Source organism: Rhinoderma darwinii, chromosome 1 (assembly GCF_050947455.1).
Source record: "Rhinoderma darwinii isolate aRhiDar2 chromosome 1, aRhiDar2.hap1, whole genome shotgun sequence".
NCBI classification, from domain to species: domain Eukaryota; kingdom Metazoa; phylum Chordata; class Amphibia; order Anura; family Rhinodermatidae; genus Rhinoderma; species Rhinoderma darwinii.
This window is the reverse complement of record NC_134687.1, coordinates 101112034-101137256: the sequence shown is the minus strand read 5'-3', so window position 1 is coordinate 101137256 and position 25223 is coordinate 101112034. Positions and strand designations below refer to the sequence as shown.

General features: G+C 39.8%; 1 protein-coding gene across 1 annotated transcript in view; it reads right to left on the bottom strand.

The window, feature by feature from the left end:
* Positions 1-2971: 2971 nt before the first annotated feature.
* FBXO8 (F-box protein 8) overlaps positions 2972-25223 on the bottom strand; it is a 45530-nt gene continuing 23278 nt past the window's right edge. Inside the window, exons 3-7 of the mRNA XM_075860248.1 lie at positions 20606-20916; positions 9284-9410; positions 7841-7959; positions 6448-6644; positions 2972-3544 (exon numbers count right to left, since the gene is read on the bottom strand). Coding sequence (XP_075716363.1) covers positions 3357-3544; positions 6448-6644; positions 7841-7959; positions 9284-9410; positions 20606-20907 — 933 coding nt within the window. The 5' untranslated portion in view covers positions 20908-20916 and the 3' untranslated portion in view covers positions 2972-3356. The remainder of the gene's footprint in view (positions 3545-6447; positions 6645-7840; positions 7960-9283; positions 9411-20605; positions 20917-25223) is intronic.

The following is a 25223-nucleotide window of genomic DNA, read 5'->3' as shown; positions in this document are numbered from 1 at the left end:
TCATTGTTTTTTATTTACGTTTTTTACAGTGTTCACCGAGCGGTAAAAATAGTGATATTTTTATAGTCCATGCCATACCATTTTTTCATGTTTTGATTTTTTTTCAAATTATAAAGGGCTTGATCAGGGAAACAGGGTGATTGTTTTTAGTAGTTACAACTTTTTATTTATTTATTTTTCTTCAACATTTTTTTTTTTACACTTACCTGGAGACTTGAAGATCTGATCTTATGATCCCCTGTACAATACACTGCACTACTTATGTCATTCGTCATATGATAGTTAGCCTACTGGGTTCTACCTCGGGCACGACCTAATAGGCTTCAGTGCCTGGGCAACCAGGAAGTCTAGCAACGGCTTCCTGATTGCCATAGCAACCCACACTATTTCGCGCGGTGGCAAGGGAGGTACAGAGGGAGCCCCCTCCCTCTGTCGACCACTTCAATGCGGCGGACACCATTGACAGCTGCATTGAAGGGGTTAAATGGTGGCGATCGGCGGAAACTGCCGTCGCCGCCGTTTCAGCAGGATGTCAGCTGTATATTACAGCTGACAGCCGCTGAAGATGAAGCGCGAACAGGTCCTGTGCCTTGGCGGCCGCAATGAATTCTGGACGAAAAACCGCACCAAAAATTCTGGTGCAGTTTTTCGGCCAGAATGTCCGCTGCGGAAAACTACACAGATAAAAAAAACAAAAAAAAAACCTTCATACGTACGTAGCCATGGCGACACGTCCCTCTGCAGCTTGTGATTGGATGAAGAAGCACAGAATTCTGGGTAAGTATAAGATATTTTTTTTTCTGAGTTCGGAGTTTTTTTCTGAATCACAGCTTTTCGGCCACATAAAAAAAAAAAAATCACAATATGTGCTATTTGTTGCGGGTTTTATCTCCCATTGAATTAAATGGGGAAAAGCCACAGTAAAAAAAGAAGCGATTATGCAAATACAATTGACATGCTGTGGATTAAAAAACTGTACCGCAGGTCAATTTCTGAGCATTTTTTCCGCTCATCATTTATGCAGCGTGTGGATGAGATTTGTACAAATCTTATTCACTTTGCTGCTACTGTATTAATGCTGCAAATTTTCCACAATGAAATCCGTTGTGGAAAGTCTGCAGTATTTACGCTACGTGTGAACTTACCCCTACAGAGCGAATGTTAATCTAGGTCGCTGTTCACAAGGTCATATAAGATATGCACATATTTAAAAAATGCAACAGGCACTACTTTAATTCCTCGGATGTAAAATGCCCATTGAAATCTATGGAAAATGTTTAAAATAAGGATTTATCATCAGTATTTGATTGGTTTGTAATTCATATTGAATCAGCAGATCATCAGTAATACATCTGTTTTTCTGTCTTATGTAAATCAATTATCTCCTGAATAGGCAGCCCATCGGTATTACAGATTTGCTACTGATAAAATCCATCACTGTCTTCTCTCTCTGCTCTCCTGAACGCTAGTCTAAGCTGACATCTTTACAACCAAACAAAAGAAACATAAATCAAACAAGATGTCATCTTAGAATAGGGTTCAGGAGAGCAGAAAGAGGATAGTGATAAGCAGACAATCAGGTGTTCTGGCTCTAGTAGCCAAGCTGCAGAAGACCGACATTTTTATTAAAACCAATTGGAAATATAATTTTTTTAAATAAAATATATACAATGCAATAATATATATATATAAATAAAATGCATTAGAAAGCGTCCATAACCTTTAACCGACATAACTGTACGTCATAGACTGCGCGGGGGGTGGAGCGGGCTCATACACCGCGGGTGTCAGCTGTATGTTACAGCTGACACCTTGCACTGACAGCTAGGATTGTTTATAACTCCGTTCCTGGTCGTTTAACCCCTTAGAGAGAGGGGTGAAGCCCCCTCTGTCCCTCCATCAGCCCCCCTTGGGAAATGCAGATTGCCGAAGGCCCCCCACATCGGCCATCTTGGTGCTTCTATTAAGCCCTAAGGCAGGGCTTAGTAGGAGCCTTTAAAAATCATAATACATTGCAAAGTATTGCAGTATATTGTGCAAGCATTCTAATAAATCGCATGTTCAAGTCCCCAGGGGGACTAAAAAAAAATAAAAAATAAAAATTAATTTTTTAAACTTTTAAATATTTTTTTCCCCCATTTAAGAAATTATTGAGTAATGTAAAAATGAAAAAAACAAAACATAATTGGTATTGCTGCGTCAGTAAAAGCCCAAATTATTATAACAACATTATTTATCCGACAGAGTAAATGACATAAAAAAAAAAAAAACACCAGAATCACACCTCAGCTCCCTAAAAAAAAATTGAATGAAAAGCGATCAAAAGGTTGTATGAACCTTAAAATGGCACCAATAAAAACTACAGCTCATCCCACAAAAACAAGTTCTCGCACAGCTACTTGTAAAAGTAGTAAGTCAGATTATATATATATATATATACATACATACATACACACACACAAGTTTGGTATCGCATTGACTGGCAAAATAAAAATTTTTGTCGTCTTTACCGTACAACAGCGTACAAATAAAATGTAAAAAACAATGGAGAAATTGCTGTTATTTTCTATTCCACCCCATGAAGATTTTTTTTGTGTTTTTTCAGTATATTATATGGTACAATAAATGGTGCCATGAAAAACCTACAACTTGTAAGCCGTAAATGCCCCGAAATACGCCTGAACACACTCCGTGTGAACATGCCCTTAGCGGGAGGGGAGGACGCATAATAGATGCCTCGTGGGACACGCAAGAGTGATTTGGTTTTTTCTTTCACCATTTAGAATGCAAGATTAGTTTTTCTTTTCTTCCATTTACTGCTCCTTTAAGAACATTGACCAAGGAATTTGAGTTTCTTAATCCCCAACATGTTGAATTTGTGCCATCATTAACGTAACATCCCTTGCATAAAAATCAAGATACACAAAAGCTTTAGTTAAAATACTTTACATATTTAATATTTATATTCTGATTATAAATCTCTTTAGTATGTACAAATTACAAGATATTAAAAAAAACAAACAAAAAAAATGCATTGGTAAAATGCGTTCCAAAACAAAATCTAGTGTTTAGATCCAACGCCCTGAGGGAAGGCCTACATTGTAATGTCAGTTTAACAGTCATAACCGGCTAGGTCAGTCTAATGGCATGGTTATGTGCAAGACATGATAAGCAAATCTATTCAGAAAAAAAATTATTCTCATCCAAGGTAGATTGCTAAGAAACGCCAGAACAGATCATTAGATTGTAGACAGAGGTTAGAATGACCAGCACTATCGTAACCCCATATTTGCCAACTGGGTCAATGCTTTGGAGAGCTGTAGTAGTAGTTGACTAATATTTTAGAGATTAAGCTTTTACACAGCCACATGGCCAACAAGGTAAATGTTGTCATAAAGGTGCCCTACAAATTCTTCGCTAATATTCGGAGCAGCACGACGGGTGTTTCTGATAAACTCTCTCTTTGACATTTTGTTCTTCACATGAGGACTGGCCAGATCGATGGAAAGCAGAATCAAAGAATAGCACAGAACATACACTGCATCTAGAACAGAACACAAGAAAAGCATGCATTAATAATAATAGGAACATACAATGCGCGATGGATGAGATATTTAGGACTGAAAATCCATACGAGAGAAATTTAAACTAATGCTACGGGCAACTTCTACATTTTGCCTTTTCAACCAATTGATAAAGCTCCTTTCATTTCCCAACCTGCCAAGCAAAATAAAGAGCTGGACCCTGATGGGCAGCTATGGGCATCATTACGGTACAGTTTGCATTTGCTTCCTTAAATTCCCCCCAATATTAAAGAATTGATTGGATCTAAAGAGAAGTGAAACGTATATAAAATTAAAATAGTAACTTCCCATTGTGCAGGTTACTAGAATATTACTATTGATATTTTATTCTAACATTGTGATATAACAACTATGCACAGATTGCAGGTTACTAGGAGATTAACAGTTACATCCATTTAAAGCCCAAATCCTGTTTCCGCAAGAGGTTGTCCGGTTTTACGTAAATAAAGCGAACTTTGTAATATACTTTGTTCCAATTCCTCACCATATGCAGGAAGTGTGCCCTGCAGAGGATGAGAACAATCACAAACTGGTATATACTTCGTCCTGCTCTGGCTGAGAAGTGGATACAAGTGTATCCAGTCTAGGCAATGCTCTGTGAGCTAAACAGCCTGGACTGCCGAATGATACATTGTAGCAAACGATCAGTGATTTGTGCTGCTGATGTATTCAGATCAAGAGCATTACCAATACCAGATACAATCAAATCCACTTCTCAGCGGAGAGTGGCACTAGATATGTACCGGTGTACAGCCGCTGAATCTAAACAGTGTTCACATTCACTGACAGCAAGTTGACATCTTGTAAACGGTAAGGAATTTAAACAAAGTATATGAGAACGTTTTAGAGCATCTACAGATATGTAAGGAAAAGAAAACAAATCAGTACTAAATTATTATTTACACAGACTTACTCACCATTTAACGCATATTTATACTGTGAGACGTTACTAAGGTGCATTCTAAAACATCTTCTGACAAGTCAATGAAATTGGTAGGGTCACTGAAGTTGGGAGGTGCTCCGCTGACTAAAAGAACAAAAAGGCAACGGTGCTGCGCACTTTTGTCTTCAGTACAAGATTTCTGAATCCCTAGGAGGGGCAGCCAACATTCCCATTAAAATCAATAGGACTGTAACGTCCTGACAGCTTCACTGGTGGAGTGACGCCAATAGGGCTCAAGCAATCAGTGGGGATCTGTGTCTCAATTACAGGGCAGAAGACGGTAAAAAAGCACTAAACTTAATACTCGGAGGTGCATTTTAATACTATATATGGCAACGGTGAGACTAAGTGACCGACTTAATGGGTAACTAAATTTTCAAAAACCTTCTGATATGTCAAAGTGACATGTCAGAAGTTTTGATCGATGGGGGTCTGAGCACGGAGACCCTCACCAATCGCTAAAATGAAGAGACATTAGCACTAGGGTGAGCGCTGAGCCTCTTAGTTTCTGATCGGCCGAGAAGTTGGTGTACAGGATCATAGACTTTTTATTGCACCTGTACGCCAATTGCTCAACTTTCCAAGAAAAGCCGATAAGAAACCAAGTGGCTCAGCGTAGCGCTTCTGATGATTTGTTTTAGCGATCGGTGGGGTCTCAGTGCGCAGACCCCCACCGATCAATACTCCTAACATGTCACTATGACAAGTTTTTTTTTTTTTTTTTTTAAAGTTTTGTTACCCTTTAACCATTAGAGGCCAGGTTTTAACAACATAGGTCTATGGGAGAGGTTTCATTTTTTACCACAAGTAAATGGAGAACATGGCAGACATAAAAAGACAATCAACAACAGTGAAACCCCTCTAAAAGGCCACCTCTTTGAGAAGACCACCCCCTTATCAAAACCAGATTCCCTGTGACAGATTTTCTGTTCCATCATATATTCTGAATACTGGACAACTTCTTTGAGAAGACCAGCTCCCCGGAAGACCACTTTTGAATGCAATTTTGGGTTGTCATCTCAATGCGGTTTCACTGTACATACGAGAACGCAGGAAAGGAGAGCACTCTTAGAGTTCTTGGACTAAAACTGAGTATAGTAATCGTTGGCATTTATCCAGTCTGGCAGTACCAGGAACATTATGGATTATACAATCAAAAAGCCTAGACTTATGATATCCACATTCACAAAACTAGGATAGTAAAGCTTAAAAGAGATAAATAACTGGTTGCCAAGTCTGGCCTAGTGACAGAAGATGATCTGTGGTATGTGCTGGTCTATAGATTAGATTGTTTTACAACAAATATTTTTTGCAATTGACCTCTTCCCTGCTCCATGTGTTTTCACTACAAGCAGGTCTTCTGATCTATTCCTGAGCTGCAGTAAAAGACAGACAGAGGTGAGCAGGCTAAAAAATATAGTTCTTAGAAGAATAGTGTTCTTTTCATTATTATTGTATATTTTATTCTAGCAGCAATCCTAAATAAATCACAATTAACTGCAGTGGAATAAAAACAACCCTAACCTAATTTGTGGTTGGAGTTGAATATTAGAGAGGTTTTCCCAGAACATGTTTTATGACCTATTAATTGTATAGATCATAAAATATTGATTAGTGGGGGTCTGACGACTGGGACTCTCAAAATTCCAAGAATGAATCGGTTTTAGTCCCATACATGATGAGAAAGCAGGCCTTACATAGCAAACAGGACTAAAGTCACCCGGTTCTCGGAACTGTAGTTGTATCAGCGGCCAGACTCCCACTGATCAAACCCGATGGGTCATACATTACAATAAATAAAAAATCCTTATTAAGGTAACTGTGATTTTAGTTATTTGCCTCTCTCCGTGGTAGGCTTATACTTCATAAAAGCAGTAAATCTGTTCTCAGACTTTTTTACTTTATTTTCTACAGTCTTACCAGGGCTAAGACCAAGGTCTCGTGCTAGCGTAGGGTTGCAAGCACAAAACCGGTGCGAAAATTTTGTAATGAGTGTTTCAAGGTATTCGCCTCGTTCTTCTGGTGCATGTATGTGGCGAAAAAACTCTCTCAGTGCATTTGGTAGAAATTGGTTGCTGAAGTTGTGCAAAGTCACGAGTTCATCCAATACATCTCTCCTAGAAAAATAAAAGGAAAACTGAATATACTTTGTTCACGTAAGATCAAGTAGAGAACAGTAACAGAAACTGTGGGGGAGATTTTCTAATATTGGTGCACCATCAGAGCAATGTGCCCGTCTCTCCAGCAGGGTCTATATTCTTCAACAAGGGGCACTGAAACCCTGTCTGCTATACTACACGCTCAGGTGTATCATAAAAAGCGGGACAACGGCTGCATAAATATTGAGTCGGTCTAAAGTCCATATTTTTCAATATTACACCAGCAAGAGTAATGTAAATACATTGATAAATCTGCCCTCAAATGTATTGTTTTCCTTTGATGTGGATAAGTGGTTTTCCTGCGATTAAATATTACACTTCTCTGTTAAGGGGGTTTTACACTGGCAGATTATCGTGCAGACGACCGTTCATATAACGCTCGTTGTTGATAATTGCCCTGTGTAAACAGGGGAACAATCAGCAGATTAAAGAGCAAACGCTCGTTCATCTGCTGGTCGTATCGTTTTAAAAAAAAAAAGTGAATCATCATCGTTGTTGGCAGCACATCTCCTGTGTAAACAGGGCGACGCGCTGCCAACATGATAATGTATGAGGACGAGCGATCGGAGTAACGACCGCTCGCCCCCATCCATAGCTCCGTGTTACTGGAGCAAACGAGCGCCGATCAACAATGTCTCGTTGATTGGCGCTCGCTGCACCGGCCGAATGTTGGCCGGTGTAAAAGGGCCTTTAGATCAAACAAAATTTATTTTTTCTTCACTTAGAACAATTTAAAAAAAAAAAAAAAAAAAAAAATGCTCCTGTGTATGGATATTGCTGTGACATTTTTCTTATGGCACCTCCTGGTGTTCTTTTTGATTCCCTCTCAGAATGTCCACCTAATGTGACCAGTGCCGATGCTCAAAACATGGCCAGTAGCTCAGTCGCACTGCCTGGATCCTCGTTTATGCGGGCAGAGGTGTGATTCCTGCTATTATGCTGGTCAGGCCACAAACATGAGATTTACTTTTAGGGCTTAAGTCTCGTGTCTTCGATATGTGGGCAAACACCCCCCCCTCCCAAAAAAAATAAAAAAACACAGAACACAAGCTACAATAAAAAAACAGAATGGTCATGTGCAGGGATTAAACCGTGAACACAAAGTGGGCTACTCAATTGAAATAGGACCAGAGTGTTGCCCCCCCACTCCTCACCTTTCATCAAGATATATCCTTAGTTTCTTCCAGTTGAGCGTTCTGGTATAAAAGATGAACTTTGCGATTTCCTTTGGTGAGTCATCAAGTATACCCCTGGATAAAAAATATTCAATACCCTGTAAGAGAAAAATAGGAAACCATTACAATAAAAACTAAGCAAAAACAAGACTTACAAATATTAGAAAGTAGTTATGGCCGTATTAGTCGTAATGTTGGTTGAGCAGGTCTTAATTTTCCCATAGTAAATACTGTATACAATTCTACCATCCGTTATTGCAACTCTGTAATAACAATCTTTCCTGAAAGCCTTAGGTTTTTATGGTAACCAAAATGTGGTTTCCCACTAACTGAGTACGCTAAACTTTATCAGTATCTTCCACAGAGTTGTATGAAGCTGCAGTGCAGATACTCAACTGCCACTCCATAAAACCCCTCCAGGGGGGGGGGGCAGGAGACTAGGGTCTTCCATACTAGTGATTGTGGGGGTCCAAGTAACATTTGACTGGCAAGACCTTAAGAACTACGCTGTACAAAAAGATTTGCTGCCATTATGCAATAGGTTTCCCTTATATTAGTGAAAAACTCTGCTCTGTAAACCAATGCATTTCAGTGACTTGTTCTTTAAGATACAGTAAATATATGTATACTTTAGGTGCATATAGCACACTTTAGTGTGCATAGTTTTATGGGAGCATCTAAAACTTAGCAGCTCCCCTCTCTGGTTCATAAAAGGAGTCTCAAGCAGGGACCCTCCTCTTATTTTTAAATCTTAATGTTGCCCAGCTCTGTGCAGCACTAGTCCTTTTGATTTTGAGAGGGCTTGCTGTGGGAGGGATTGTCGTGTAAAAACTAAGTTGCATGGATTCCTCTCCGCTCTCCCAGGCATTGCCTCTATTTATAGCGGTCTGCATGCCCCTCTATTACAAAGGGTAAGGTAGTGCTCTAGTTACTTGTCTGCTACTGGGGCACAGATTTGCTGCTCTACTCTGCACTATCTGCTGCACAGCATGTGAAACATGATCCCTCCAGAGACAGGGAGGGAGGTGAGCAGGAAGCAGTGGAAATAAGAGGCATGTGATGTGTGAGGACCCGTACAACAGTGATGAACGAGATGGGAGATTAACACATGTTCAGTGCGCAGAACGTCACACAAGCAGGAGATAAACACCAAGACACGGTCACGTGGCGTCATGCGAGACTGGCCTACAGAGACATTTCAGCTACAGACAGTACATTAGTAAGTGACTAATCTTACTGCAGTTAAACCAGCTGCACACAATTTTTAAAGACTGAATAACCCATTTAAGTTTATGGGACTAAAGTCTAAAAAGCTAAAGTTACATTTCGGATATTAGAACACATTTATACATAGCAATTAATTTCTATACTGAAAAAAAAAAAAAAGAAGAAGGTTCTGCAGCAATGCAATCCTTATTTCACCTCATGTGAGTTCGCATTAAAAGTTAAACTTCCTTCATCCAAGCGCATGTAGAGATTTCGATACGAAAATGCTAGAGGGTGTCTTCTGTTGTATATGGAACAATGTCCCCAGGTGGATTTGCATAACCTAAACAAAGGGAACATATCATTACTTTGTGCAGAACCATATAGTTATATATAGATATTTTTTCAGCCTTACTGTAAACTAAGACAAATATATCATCCATCTATCTATCTATCTATCTATCTATCGAGGTAGTTGCAAATTCTCAAGTTAAGCAAAAATATATTTTCCAACGCTCTCTCTGGTGAGAAATAGCAGTCCGCGAACGCAAGCATAGAGATCTGCAACAAAAGCCAGGTTGACATTAAGTTTTTCCCATGATTCAGACTTTTTCTCAACTGTCCTTATATTGTGAGAGGAAGGGCCAATATTCGGTGACCTTGGATACCTTCTATCGCCAGCTATGAGGAAGAGGACTCAGAAGCATTTGATCATGTATTGTCCTACTAAAATATCAAGTTTCTCTTTATTGTTGTTGACTTCTTGGCCAACTGTTTGAAAAAAAGTATCTTCTAGAAACAGGTAGGAGCCTTTGTAAATATGACACACGTCAAATGCCATTTCTGCAATGCAATTATGCCTAACCTGGTGTAACTTCAGTAAAGGAACATAATAATGACTTATCTGCGGACCATATTGTATACAGTAAGTGTAAAGAGTAAATCTCCCCTTTCTTTACCATGTTTGTATGTCCAAATTCTGTGCTAATAAACGTAATATATATATCTTTGTATAAGAGAAAACTTTGACCATTATAGCGTTCCAAATACCCTACTTAGACATAGATTTAAAGGTTCATTTCCATCATAGACATTTATGGTATATTCACAGGATCCACCAACCGCTTGTCTGGCCTCACAGTAGAGAATGAATGGAGAGGTGGCCGCTTGCTCGGCTGTTTCCCTAACTCCCATAGAAATGAATGGAGAGACCTGAACACATGCGCAGCCAGCTCTCCATCCAATAGACACAGCCACTAATGTACATGGATAATCATCCAAGTACAGACATTTTTAATGAAGGCACAAAAGCAAATAGGGGCAAAATGATATGTTATTTATTTTATCATTTATTTTTTTATTTTGATGGCACAGGTTAGCGGGGAACACTATCTATGTGTTCCCTGATGTCTCTAGATCACTGATAACAGTGATCTTATAGTGAAAGCCTATTAGATCGCTGTTATAATCGATCCGTATAGACAGACATGCAGAGAATATGCAGATTGCATCTTCTCTGCATAGGGAATCCTTGCGACATCATTAATGTCGTCACAGGGTTCCCCAGCAACCACCCAACAGCAGAGGGTTTTATCGACAGGATCAGGCTGTCCGTTCCATACCGATTGAATGGGATCCTGCCGATAGCACTATCAAAGCCAGCATGCAGTGAATGTGGCAGTAGCCCATTAATTTACATTTACACACACACACACACACACACACACACACACACACACACACACACACACACTAGAATATCAAAAAGTTAAATTTATTTCAGTAATTCAATTCAAAAAGTGAAGCTCATATACTCTATAGATTCATTACACACAGAGTGATCTATTTCCAGCATTTTTTTATTTTACTGTTGATGATTATGGTAACCGTTCATGAAAATCCAAAATTTAGCGTCTCAGAAAATTAGAATATTATATAAGGTCAATTTTAAAAAAAATTGATTTTTAATACCGAAATGTTGGCCTACTGAAAAGTATGTACAGTATATGCACTCAATACTTGGTTGGGGCTCCTTTTGCATGAATTACTGCATCAATGCGGCGTGGCACGGAGGCGATCAGCCTGTGGCACTGCTGAGGTGTTATGGAAGCCCAGGTTGCTTTGATAGCATCCTTCAGCTCGTCTGCATTGTTGGGTCTGGTGTCTCATCTTCCTCCTGACAATACCCCATAGACTCTCTATGAGGTTTAGGTCAGGCGCGTTTGCTGGCCCATCAAGCACAGTGATACTGTGGTTATTAAACCAGGTATTGGTACTTTTGGCAGTGTGGGCAGGTGCAAAGTTCTGCTAGAAAATGAAATCAGCATCTCCATAAAGCTTGTCAGCGGAGGGAAGCATAAAGTGCTCTAAAATTTCCAGGTAGACGGCTGCGCTGACCCTGGACTTGATATAACACAGTGGACCAACACTGTTGCTCAGTGGTCCAAAGTCCTGTTTACAGAGGAAAGTAAATTTTGCATTTCATTTGGAAATCAAGGTCCCAGAGTGTGGAGGAAGATTGGAGAGGCAGCAATCCAAGTTGCTTGCGGTCCAGTGTGAAGTTTCCACAGTCAGTGATGGTTTGGGGACCATGTCATCTTTTGGTGTTGGTCCACTGTGTTATATCAAGTCCAGAGTCATCGCAGCCGTCTACCAGGAAATTTTAGAGCACTTCATGCTTCCCTCTGCTGGCGAGCTTTATGGAGATGCGGATTTCATTTTACAGCAGGACTTGGCACCTGCCCACACTGCCAAAAGTACCAATACCTGGTTTAATAACCACAGTATCCCTGTGCTTGATTGGCCAGCAAACTCGCCCGACCTAAACCCCATAGAGAATCTATAGGGTATTGTCAAGAGGAAGATGACGCCAGACCCATCAATGCAGACGAGCTAAAGACCACTATCAAAGCAACCTGGGCTTCCATAACACCTCAGCAGTGCCACTGGCTGATCGACTCCATGCCAAGCCGCATTGATGCAGTAATTCCAGGTTTTTGTCATGTCAAAAATTAGTACAAGATGAATAACTTTTTCCACCATAATCTGTACAATTCCATTGAAAAACAAACTGAAATAATTTAGAGAAAAATAAAAAAATGACAAAAACGACAATAATGTGGTTGCATAAGTGTGAGCACCCTCTCATAATTGGGGATGTGGTTGTGTTCAGAATTAGCCAATCACATTTAAACTCCTGTTAAATCGTAGTCAGTACACAGCTGCCATTATTTAAAGTGATTCTCAGTAACACAATATAAAGTTTAGCTGTTCTATTAGGATTTTCCTGACATTTTCTTTGTTGCACATGACAGCAAAAGCCATGGTCCGTAAAGAGTTTACAACACATCAAAGGGATCGGATTTAAAAAAAGGCATCAGTCAGGAGAAGGGTACCAAAGAATTTCCAAGGCATTAGATATCTCATGGAACACAGTGAAGACTGTCATCAAGAAGTGGATTACATTTGGCACAACATTGACATTACCAAGAACTGGACGTCCCTCAAAACTTGATGCAAAGACAAGACGAAAATTGGTCCGGGTAGCTACCAAGAGGCCTACAGCAACATTATGGGAGCTGCAGGACTTTCTGGCAGGTACTGGTTGTGTAGTGAATGTGACAACAATCTCCCGTACCCTTCATATGTCTGGGCTGTGAGGCAGGGTGGCAAGATGGAAGCCTTTTCTAACAAAGAAAAGCATCCAAGCCCGGCTATGTTTTGCAAAGACCTACATCAAGTCTGCCAAAAGCATGTGGGCTAACGCGTTATGGTCTGATGAGACCAAGGTTGAAGTTTTTGGCCATAATTCCAAAAAGGTATGTTTGGCGCAAAGCCAACACTGCACATCACCAAAAGGACACCATACCCACAGTGAAGAATGGTGGAGGCAGCATTATGCTTTGGGGCTGTTTTTCTGCAGCTGGAACTGGGGCTTTATTTGAGGGAAGGTGGGCAAGGTGGAAGGAATTATGAACAGTTCCAAATATCAGTCAATATTGGCAAAAAACCTGCAGGCCTCTGCTAAAAAGCTGAAGAGGAATTTCAGCTTTCAGGAGAACAACCCAAAAGCAGAACCTCCAAATCAACAAAAGAATGGCTTCACCAGAAGATGATCAAAGTTTTGGAATGGCCCAACCAGAGCCCAGACCTAAAAATCTGTGTGGTGACCTGAAGAGGGCTGAACACAGGAGATGCCCTCACAATCTTACCGATTTGGAGCACTTTCACAAACAAGAGTGGGCAACAATTGCCAAGTCAAGATATGCCATGCTGATAGTCTTCTACACAAAAAGACTGAATACGGTCATAAATTCAAATTGTAATTAAACAAAAAGTATTAGTTTAAGGGTGTGCAGATTTATACAACCACACTATTTTTGTTGTTTTTATTTTTCCACCCTAAAAGATTTCAGTTTGTTTTTCAATACAATTGTACAGATTATAGAGGACATTAAAAGGTGGAAAAAGTTTTGAAATGAATCTTTTTGTACTGATTTTTTGACATGACAAAAACTTGGCATTTTAACAGGGGTGTGTAGACTTTTTATATCCACTGTAATATATATACATATATATATATATTCTGAACTCCTATGCTTAACCTGGAATGTGTATAAAATTGAATACGCCAGCTTCCAAAATACAGTGCTCATAAAACTTGTCAACGGCATCCATAGTTGCTGCCAGTCCTGCTTAAGCATAATTTCATGAAAGTATTTCTGGTAGACTTGTAGATTACATTAATAACTAAAGGCTTGCAAATCCAATTTCAAAATAAGTGGAAATGATCCAGAACTGCAGGCAATTATTCAAAACCCCAATAGATCAAAGCCTACTCAAATGATGAAATACGGTACTTAGATATTGCAACGGGAAATGGAGATATAACATTGCCAATAACAAACATAGCACAAACTAAAACACATCACACACTAATAACACACACAGGGAATTGGTATTCTAGTGGCTGCTCCAAATCTGACATAATAATGGGAAAGGTTCCAAAACAGATGTTAGAATATGGGACACGGAGAGCCTAGGAGGATTAACAACTGCTTGGATTTACCTCAAATGATAGGATTAATAGATTGACTTTAATATTGGTTAAAAAAAAAAATTGGACTTTGTTTGGTTCAGATTCCTGATGCAAGCATTTGTCTATGAAACGCTTTTTGGGAGGTTTTATTCAATATAAACCAGTTGCAAATCTTTAAATGTACCAAAGTATAGAAAGTGTAGTAGGAAATGCTGCAATTCATGCAAAGATTATTTACATGGTGTGACATATACATAAAATATCTACTAAACAAAATAGCATAGGACTTTTATAGTTTATTGGATATTAATGTATTTTATATATTGTATTATGGTCCTATGCTTTTAGTTTACATACTTATTCGGAAACTTTTCAAGAACCTGGTTGCCTTAAGGAGTCTCCAGTTTACAAGATTTACTCTGTCTGTAGTACATAACATTAATTCTAAGGGTATTTTTTTTTAGCAAACTGGTTTTTCACGGCCGTTTTTGGAGCTGTTTTTCTATAGAGTCAATGAAAAACGGCTCAAAAAACAGCTCAAGAAGGGACATGCACTTCTTTTTCGCGGGCATTTTTTTACGCGGCCGTTTTTAGGATTGCGGTTTTTAAGAAACGGCCATCTAAAAAAAACGTCCCGTCGGAACAGAATGTCGTATTTCCCATTGAAAATCAGTGGCAGATGTTTGGAAAGATGGCCGAAAATAAGCCACGTGCACATACCCTAATAGTTAGGCTTTTCCTAAATATCAAAATCTCCACCTCCCAAAACATTGTTATTATACGGGGATTCATTTTTGCAGCTTTAGTAGGTTTATTCACCCCGATAATTCACCAGTCATTGGTGTAAAAAGAACTTTGCTTATTAACAGATGTATACAGTTTAGTTTGAGGAATCGGCAGCCTATGTTGCCTATACTACGGACCGGTGACCACACTCACACATTTTTTTAGGTTTTTGTCAGACTGATTTTATGGTTGGCTTCACTACTATTTGTATGTAACATTTTACGTCAATATAGTTGCCACATACACAACACTTTAGACAGTAGTCATGAATTCATCGCCTTGTAGCCATTTTAACCTCTTCCGCCTACATAACGCTTTACGAAGTACATGAAAGCACTGGAAAAGTTCTGGGGAACCTTGATTTCGCTCTGCAGTTCTATGTTGTAGACGCTTCTGATGTGCTAAACAGATCTACATTGTATTTACTGGTCTTCAATCCTTATTATTGACTTGTAGCCGTTCTCAATACCTTTGTTCCACCATACAATGGGAGGTCAATGTTTTCAGCCTACAAATGAGGTTTCATGATTAGGTCCCTTTACTCTTTAAATGCCTCCTCAGCTTTTATACAAAAACTTTAGCGTTCTGTCCAGAGGCATTTCTTGAATTCTTATGAATAAATCCAACATATATTGTGGTATTTAAGCCACATCTGAATCCAATCATTCAGGTCTCACATCAATCCGTTTAGGTAATCGGAGACGTGGCTAAAATCATAGTGAGAACTTCGACGTTTGTGCTTTTTAGCTCAACATAATTGACCTTTGACGTACAACTCTCAGACATTGTGGGTATTTTTAGAGTACAGTTTCCCACTGTTCTTACCTATGATCCGACCTCTGTTCCCGAATAGCGGTAAACCACAAACCTCTCAAGAGAATCTACAGAGCTCAGTTTCCAGAAAATCAGTGCCATGCAATTATCACACAAGTAATACAGGAAAAAAAGAACAAGACACCTTTAGGCCCTGTTCACACAGAGTTTTTTTTTGTAGGCGGAAGAAATCTGACTGAAAATTCCTTCAGGAATTTCGAGGCAGATTTTGACCTGCCTGCGCTTTCTTGCTGCAGCGTTTTTCACCAACGGCCATTGAGAACCGCGGGCAAAAAAAACGCCATGAAAAATACTTATAAACTACCACCCATTGAAATAAATGGGGGGCAATTTTGGTAGTTTTTAGGCGCCGATTCAGACGCGGTTTTCGTGTAAAAAAAAACTGTGTGAGCTGGGCCTTAAAAGAATGCACTGAAGATACTGCCTGGTAGTTGTTGGCTTCATATCATTAAGCCTGAAGACTAAGGCTGCATTCAGACGAACGTGAGCATTTTGCGCACGCAAAAACCGCTGCGTTTTGCGTGCGCAAAAGGCACTTGACAGCTCCGTGTGCCCTGTTCATATGGATGCGCGGCTGCGTGCTTTTCGCGCAGCCGCCATCTTTATGACACTCCGTTTGGATGTTTGTAAACAGAAAAGCACGGGGTGCTTTTGTTTACATTCATTCTTTTACTGCTGTTGCGCGAATCACGCTTGTCCCACGGCAGTGCTTCCGTGGGGCATGCGTGATTTTCACGCACCCATTGACTTCAATGGGTGCGTGATGCGTGAAAAACGCCTAAGTATAGAACATGTCGTGCGTTTCACGCAGCGGACTAACGCTGCGCAAAAAACACGGACTGTCTGCACTTCCCCATAGACTTGTATTGGTCCGCGCGAGCCGCGTGAAAACCACCCGGGCTGCACGGACTCAAATCACATTCGTCGGAATCCGGCCTAAATCAGGTTTTGAAAGAAAACTAAACCCCATACTAGACAATTCAGTTCAGATAATGTGAACATCCACACCCCTTTAGTGTTTTCAAAAAAGCAACAAAAAAAAAAAAATTATAGGTAATACTAATTGAAACACAGTGAATGTTGGGGTACGATGGGGGTCACAGATGATAGTGAATATGTAATAAAGATAATGTGTCATCATTGCCCCAGTTACAAAATAAACCCCAGACAAAACTGGAAGATGCCACCTAAGGACAATGGCTAATTTTGTTGCAAACTTAAAGAAGCACCCCCCCCCCCTTGGTTGCAGTAATGTAGTGATGTGTGTTGTACTTCGAGGGGCGCAGCGCCATTCTTGGACGCCGTAGGGTCATGTGGTCTGTACTGTGACAACACAAACACTGCAACGTCTACTGTAGAAACCGGATGTCAGTCTGTCAGTGCAGGTCTATGAAGCGCACACCTAGGCTTGCACTGAGAGCCGGACTTCTGGTCCCTATAACAGACGCTGTAGGATACAGGGAGTCCGACTGAAGATCACGTAACCCCACGACAACCGTCCGGACTGGCGGCCCATGAAATACAGTACCAGGTAGGTCAATGCACATGTCCACATTACACAGGATTATATTTGCAAATAGAAACAGGGGGGGGGGGGGGGGGGGGGGATAAAAAAAAAAACCTGGAGCACTTCTTTAATACAAAAATAGTTTTGCGTTTCTAAACAGTGGCTTATTTAGGCTGGCCAGGCAGGCATGTCCTCCTGGCTGCTAAATTTAAAGGAACGCTAACTCTAGAAATGAATAAGGGCCCTTCACACCTTTTTATTTTATTCTATTTTCTTTTTTAAGATATATAGATTATATATATATATAAACATACTAGCAATGTATCTGTAATGTATGCCATTAGCATATGTTTAGCCCAAAGAAAATAAAGTGTTTCAGGCATACATTTTACGCTATTAGAACATTTTGCAAGGACCACGTTGCCTGGGTTTTTATGTACTTACTACAGTTAGGCCTCCTTCACAAACACTTTTTTTCCGTGTTTTAATTGATGTAGAAAAGGTCATGCTTTTCAAAGGTTTTTAATGCAATTTTTCACATGCATTTCTGAATGAATTGTTTTATTTTGTATATGCACTTTACCTGGCATTTAAAAATAGTCTTGTAGAGAAGCCTAATGGGAAAAACTCCATACTTGGAGCATGCTGTGTTTTGAGAAAGACACCACTGACACCAAAATGCTGTCTATGTAGGCGCTCTAATATTTCACCAGAGGCTTTAAAAGTAACATCCGGCCGCAACGTGTACGCGCGCATGTGTGTGTGTGTGTGTGTGTGTGTGTGTCTGTGTGTGCATCCAGCCGCGAGAGTCCTATAAAGCGTATCTCTAAAAGAGTTTCTTAAGTTCAGGACATTTACAATATGCTCTTGTACAGCTATACCTAAAACTGCACCCTAAAGTCATGACAAGGAAGGTAAAAAAAATAAAAATAAAAAAAGAAGCCTCACTATGTACCAACCGGGGCTTCCCTCAGTGATCCCGCTCAAGCAGAACTACACTGGGATAACTTATTATTTATTATTATTTGTAATTGGTCTGTTACTGAAAAACCTATACAATATATCTACAGCTAAAACAAAACCAGAAAAATAAAAAAATACAACTAAATGTTGCAACAAACGTCTTCATCAAACAACAGGAGAATCCACAATCAGCCGATCTTACTAAAGCCAAACCCAGAGAGAGATTATATATATATATATATATATATATATATATATATACACACATACATACATACATACACACACACACATATATACATACACACATACATATATACTAGGTTCACCTATTCTGCGTTCCCCTATGGCCCATCTTCTGGCTGAAAAGCTGTACAGGGTGCGCCATTTATATGGATACACCTAAATAAAATGGGAATGGTTGGTGATATTAACTTCCTGTTTGTGGCACATTAGTATATGGGAGGGGGAAACTTTTCAAGCTGGGTGTTGACCATGGCGGCCATTTTGAAGTCGGACATTTTGTATCCAACTTTAGTTTTTTCAATGGGAAGAGGGTCATGTGACACAACAAACTGATCGAGAGTTTCACAAGAAAAACAATGGTGTGCTTGATTTTAACGTTACTTTATTCTTTCATGAGTTATTTACAAGTTTCTGACCACTTATTAAATGTGTTCAAAGTGCTGCCCATTGTGTTGGATTGTCAATGCAACCCTCTTCTCCCACTCTTCACACACTGATAGAAACACCGCAGAAGAAATGCCTCCCGATCTGACCCCCTTAGACTTTTATCTTTGGGGTCATCTGAAGGCAATTGTCTATGCTGTGAAGATACGAGATGTGCAGCAACTGAAACTACGGATGCTGGAAGCCTGCTAGCATTTCTTCTGCGGTGTTGCTATCAGTGTGTGAAGAGTGGGAGAAGAGGGTTGCATTGACAATCCAACACAATGGGCAGCACTTTGAACACATTTAATAAGTGGTCAGAAACTTGTAAATAACTCATGAAAGAATAAAGTAACGTTAAAACCAAGCACACCATTGTTTTTCTTGTGAAATTCTCAATAAGTTTGATGTGTCACATGACCCTCTTCCCATTGAAAAAACTAAAGTTGGATACAAAATGGCCGACTTAAAAATGGGCGCCATGGTCAACACCCAGCTTGAAAAGTTTCCCCCCTCCCATATACTAATGTGCCACAAACAGGAAGTTAATATCACCAACCATTCCCATTTTATTTAGGTGTATCCATATAAATGGCCCACCCTGTAGTCTGCAGGATAAAGAAAGTCAGGGCTGACTCGAACTATTAGGATTATACCCAAAGTAACTATTTAGCTGGACAGTCGCTGTAATAGGAAGCAGATTGAAAGTTGTAGATTGTCTGGATTAGAAAATCCTCTGTTAATAGGATTCTGGGTAAATATGAAAGAATACAGAATACACAGTCACAGAGGTCACATATGATATTTTCTGACTGATCAAGGAGTATGAGAATACGAGAACTTCTAAGTGTAAGTTTCAATTACTCGAAAGGCCGAGAGCGAAGTTCACATAAGAATAGATCTAGGTTTGTGAGAAGGATGGTTTCCAAGCCAAGGTTAATGCAGCAGTAAAATAATCATATACATAAATGAAGGTCATTGAACTACAAGGGCTGAAGTATAAACATGGAAGGTATCTTCTCCCGCCGTCTTTACAGTAACAAGTCCCATTCATGGGTCATTAGCGTTTCCATTGAACTAGGATATTTTATCGTAAAATAGGAGGAAATGGAAGGAAAAGCTAAACAAGTCATCAATAAGGAACAAGAGACGGAGGCGCGGACATTAGGGAAAACATGAATTGCGGGATTAAGAATTTCTGCATTAAGACCTGGCAATCTTCCACAGATACTTGAAGGCATTTTGTACTTCAGATCAGATTAGAACATGAAGCAATTTTTCTCGTGTTGACAATTCTAATGTATCCATTCACCATTAGTAAAAGGTTAATAAGTTTATATTTAGGTTCTGTGGACAGATTTTTATCCCCATTCATCGTAAAAGGGACCTCTCCATTCTCCTAATATTACAGCACTTACCGTAATATTATAACAATGTCCTTACATAATGCATTCTCATTGACATAGAACTGATAGGTATTTATAGGCAAAGCTGTTAATACGGTAATAAGTCATATATAAGGCTATTATTGGGTTTTTTATTCTATTGAAAAGCCAACAATGAAAAAACGTAAACCACACAGTATACGGTTTTCAGCAATGCAAGTCAACGGGAGACGTTAGCCACTTTCACACCTCATTTTTCACCATGTAACCGTTGCAATGACAACATTTCCTTACAGTTTATACCATCCATAAATCTTCTCTCTGATAACTTTGATGCCCCTGCAACCATTACTCACCCTTGCCAAAGCAGTTCGTCATTAGCTAGGTCTTGCCATACACAGGATGCCAGGCACAAGTCAGTTGCATTGAGATAGGATAATATAGTAAGGCTCAACTCCGGTGGCAGCATTTCGAGGTTAATAAATCCCTGTTCATCTTTCGCTTTTCTAGCTTTCAGTAGATGGTAGAGATCTATGCCTCCTTGTGGGTGACTCCGATGGTTCATATTGCTGTCATGTTCTGCGGACAAGAAGCTTTGATCAATGTATCCTTGCTGATATTGCTGATTTCTTGCAACTCTCCAGAGTCCTTGACCCATCTGTGATCCCTGTTTAATAGAAATAGTAATATGAATACAAAACCTCTACCTTGTGCCTAAAAACAAAAATGATCAATGTCCAGATGTCATTTTATGAACATTCTACATACCAAGGCATTAAAGAAGTGGTGGCCAAATAGATGAGAATCTACCGGTAGACCCAACAGTATGGACCACTAGATCTCGATGTTATATGACAATATGTTCTCCAAAAGTGGGAAAACCGTATTTGTTATAGTTTGGAGTTTCAGTGTGCCGGTTACAAGCCTGTTGTGTGGAGCAAGTGCCGTAAGCACCTAATTGTGGCGGCTATTATTCTTATGGGGGTACCGGGGCATGTGAAACAAAGCACACAAGAATCATGTGCAGCAGTGTCCTCTGCGTGTCACACGTACCCATCTCTGGCTCTCTAGATCATCAAGTCAGCCTCCACAAAAAGTACATCCCATACTGAAAAAGTTTGGCCTGCAATACATGGTATGTGTAAATGCAGCCATTTTTATTGGAGCAACTTTTAATGGAGCAACTTTGTAAACATCCTGGATTAAAACATTTTGTGCTCCATGATTACAGGCTATATGGCGACAGTAGGCGTAGAGAGTAACACACAGGATCAGACTACACAAAAGGATTTTTATTTGTAGTCTGTAACCATGGAAACACATACAGTGAAGGAAATAAGTATTTGATCCCTTGCTGATTTTGTAAGTTTGCCCACTGTCAAAGTCATGAACAGTCTAGAATTTTTAGGCTAGGTTAATTTTACCAGTGAGAGATAGATTATATTTAAAAAAAAATACAGAAAATCACATAGTCAAAATTATATATATTTATTTGCATTGTGCACAGAGAAATAAGTATTTGATCCCCTACCAACCATTAAGAATTCAGTACACGCTCCAAATCAACTTGGTGCCTGCATTAAAGACAGCTGTCTTACATGGTCACCTGTATAAAAGACTCCTGTCCACAGACTCAATTAATCAGTCTGACTCTAACCTCTACAACATGGGCAAGACCAAAGAGCTTTCTAAGGATGTCAGGGACAAGATCATAGACCTGCACAAGGCTGGAATGGGCTACAAAACCATAAGTAAGACGCTGGGTGAGAAGGAGACAACTGTTGGTGCAATAGTAAGAAAATGTCAATCGACATCGATCTGGGGCTCCATGCAAAATCTCACCTCGTGGGGTATCCTTGATCCTGAGGAAGGTGAGAGAGCTCAGCCGAAAACTACACGGGGGGAACTTGTTAATGATCTCAAGGCAGCTGGGACCACAGTCACCAAGAAAACCATTGGTAACACATTACGCCGTAATGGATTAAAATCCTGCAGTGCCGGCAAGGTCCCCCTGCTCAAGAAGGCACATGTACAGGCTCGTCTGAAGTTTGCAAATGAACATCTGGATGATTCTGAGAGTTATTGGGAGAAGGTGCTGTGGTCAGATGAAGCTAAAATTGAGCTCTTTGGCATTAACTCTACTCGCCGTGTTTGGAGGAAGAGAAATGCTGCCTATGACCCAAAGAAAACCGTCCCCACTGTCAAGCATGGAGGTGGAAACATTGTGTTTTGGGGGTGTTTCTCTGCTAAAGGCACAGGACTACTTCACCGCATCAATGGGAGAATGGATGGAGCCATGTACCGTCAAATCCTGAGTGACAACATCCTTCCCTCCACCAGGACATTAAAAATGGCTCGTGGCTGGGTCTTACAGCACGACAATGACCCGAAATATACAGCCAAGGCAACAAAGGAGTGGCTCAAAAAGAAGCAGATTAAGGTGCCTAGCCAGTCTCCAGACCTTAATCCCATCGAAAACTTATGGAGGGAGCTGAAGATCCGAGTTGCCAAGCGACAGCCTCGAAATCTTAATGATTTACAGATGATCTGCAAAGAGGAGTGGGCCAAAATTCCATCTAACATGTGTGCAAACCTCATCATCAACTACAAAAAACGTCTGACCGCTGTGCTTGCCAACAAGGGTTTTGCCACCAAGTATTAAGTCTTGTTTGCCAAAGGGATCAAATACTTATTTCTCTGTGCACAATGCAAATAAATATCTATAATTTTGACAATGTGATTTTCAGTTTTTTTTTTTTTTTAAATATAATCTCTCTCACTGGTAAAATTAACCTAGCCTAAAAATTCTAGACTGTTCATGTCTTTGACAGTGGGCAAACCTACAAGTTCAGCAAGGGATCAAATACTTATTTCCTTCACTGTAGGTCTGCAAAGAAACTATATATACAAAATGGTAAGGTATTTTTAATCAAACCTATTTGCAAAGTTGCTTCATTTATTTTTATTTTTTAGATACATTAGTACAGAAAAAATGGTTGCAAAAGTGTACAATCCATTGTCAATCTAGTGTGTATGAGGGCCTCTTACATGTTGTGGTAAATGATAAGCCACGATGGATTTCAACATGCCCGATTATTTTGCTCTGCCGTGACACAAGTCGCTACCAGATACACTAAACCCTTGTGAAAACAGCAGATTGTAGATTTTTAGTTTAGATTTCAAGTGAATATAGTTGGTGTATAACAGGTTTTTTAACCCCTAGTAACAACTAACTTTAGTCTTAAAGTGGTATTCCCATCTCGGACATTTATGGCATATCCACAGAATATGCTATAAATGTCCAATCGAAGTAGGCCCACCTCTGGGACCCATACCAATTTCTGTAAGGTGACGCCCCAATCGTCATCATACCTTGTCCCATTGCTCTCTGGCCACTGAGTAACGAGGTGGCCAGGAGTATGGCAACAGTTGAACTCACTGAGCTGCTTCTGTAACTCCCATAGAAGTGAATAGAAAGACCCTGTTAAATATACCATACACTTCAATACAATAGTATTGCAGTGTATAGTACCAGCTATCAAAGAGGATCAAATGTGCATGCTCGGCCACCACTCCATTCATTTCTATGGGGCTGCCAAGCGCTATTTTCAGCAGTCCCATAGATTGGAGTGGAGCATGTGCAGTACCACTCCATTCCTATGTGGCTCCCAGGAATGGCAAGTAGAGCCCGTTCTCATGATTGGTGGGGTGCCAGCGGTCGACCCCCCACCAGTCAGAAATTTATCACCAATCCTGTGGATAGTTGATAAATATTTATTATGGGAAAATCGCTTAAAGGACCCAGCCTGTTTTGGCCTTCAGGACACAGCCGATTATTTTTAAGTCTGACATGTATCACTTTATGTGGTAATAACTCTGGAATGCTTTTACCTATCCAAGTGATTCTGAGACCGTTTTCTCGTGACACATTGTACTTTGTGTTAGTGAAAAAATGTGTTTGAAAAATTCTGTATTTAATTGTGAAAAATCAGCAATTTTCTAAATTTAAAAAGTATCTGCTTGTAAAACCGATCGTAATATCACACAAAATAGTTACTAGTTCACATTGCCCATATGTCTACTTACATTATGCATCATTTTTGAAGGTCCTTTTAATTTTCTAGGACGTTACAAGGCTTAGAACTTTAGCAGCAATTCTCACAATTTCAAGAAAGGCCATTTTTTTCAGGGACCAGATCAGTTCTAAAGTGGCTTTGAGGGCCTTATATATTAGAAAGTCCCCATAAATCAACCAATTTTAAAAAGTGCACCCCTCAAAGTATTCAAAACAGCATTCAAAGTCTCTTAACCCTTTAGGCGTTTCACAGGAATTAAAAGCAAAGTAGGAGGTGAAGTTTACAAATTAAAAAATTTTTTGCAGAAAGTTTTACTAAAGAAATGCAACTCAATATTTATTGCCCAGATTCTGGAGTTTTTAGAAATTATCCCACATGTGGCTCTAGTGTGCTATTGGACTGAAGCACCGGCCTCCGAACCAAAAGGAGCACCTAGTGGATTTTGGGACCTCCTTTTTATTAGAATATTTTTTAGGAACCATGTCCGGTTTGAAGAGCTCTTGTGGTGCCAAAACAGTAGAAACCCCCCAAACGTGACCCCATTTTGGAAACTACAGATCTCAAGGAATTTATCTAGGGTTATAGTTAGCATTTAGAGCACACAGTTTTTTGCTACATTTATTGAAATTAGTCAGCAAAAATTAAAAAATCAACTTTTTTTTCTGAAAAAACGTAATTTTTATTTTTACAAGAAATGCAGCAGAAAAAGCACCCCAATATTTGTAGAGCAATTTCTCCTCATTACAGCAATACCCCATATGTGGGTAATAAACCGCTGTTTGGACCCACGGCAGGACACAAATTTTGCTGGAATGGTTTTCGGCTGCCATGTTTACAGAGCCACTTAGGTGCCAGTACAATGGAAACCCCAAAAAGTTACCCCATTTTGGCAACTACA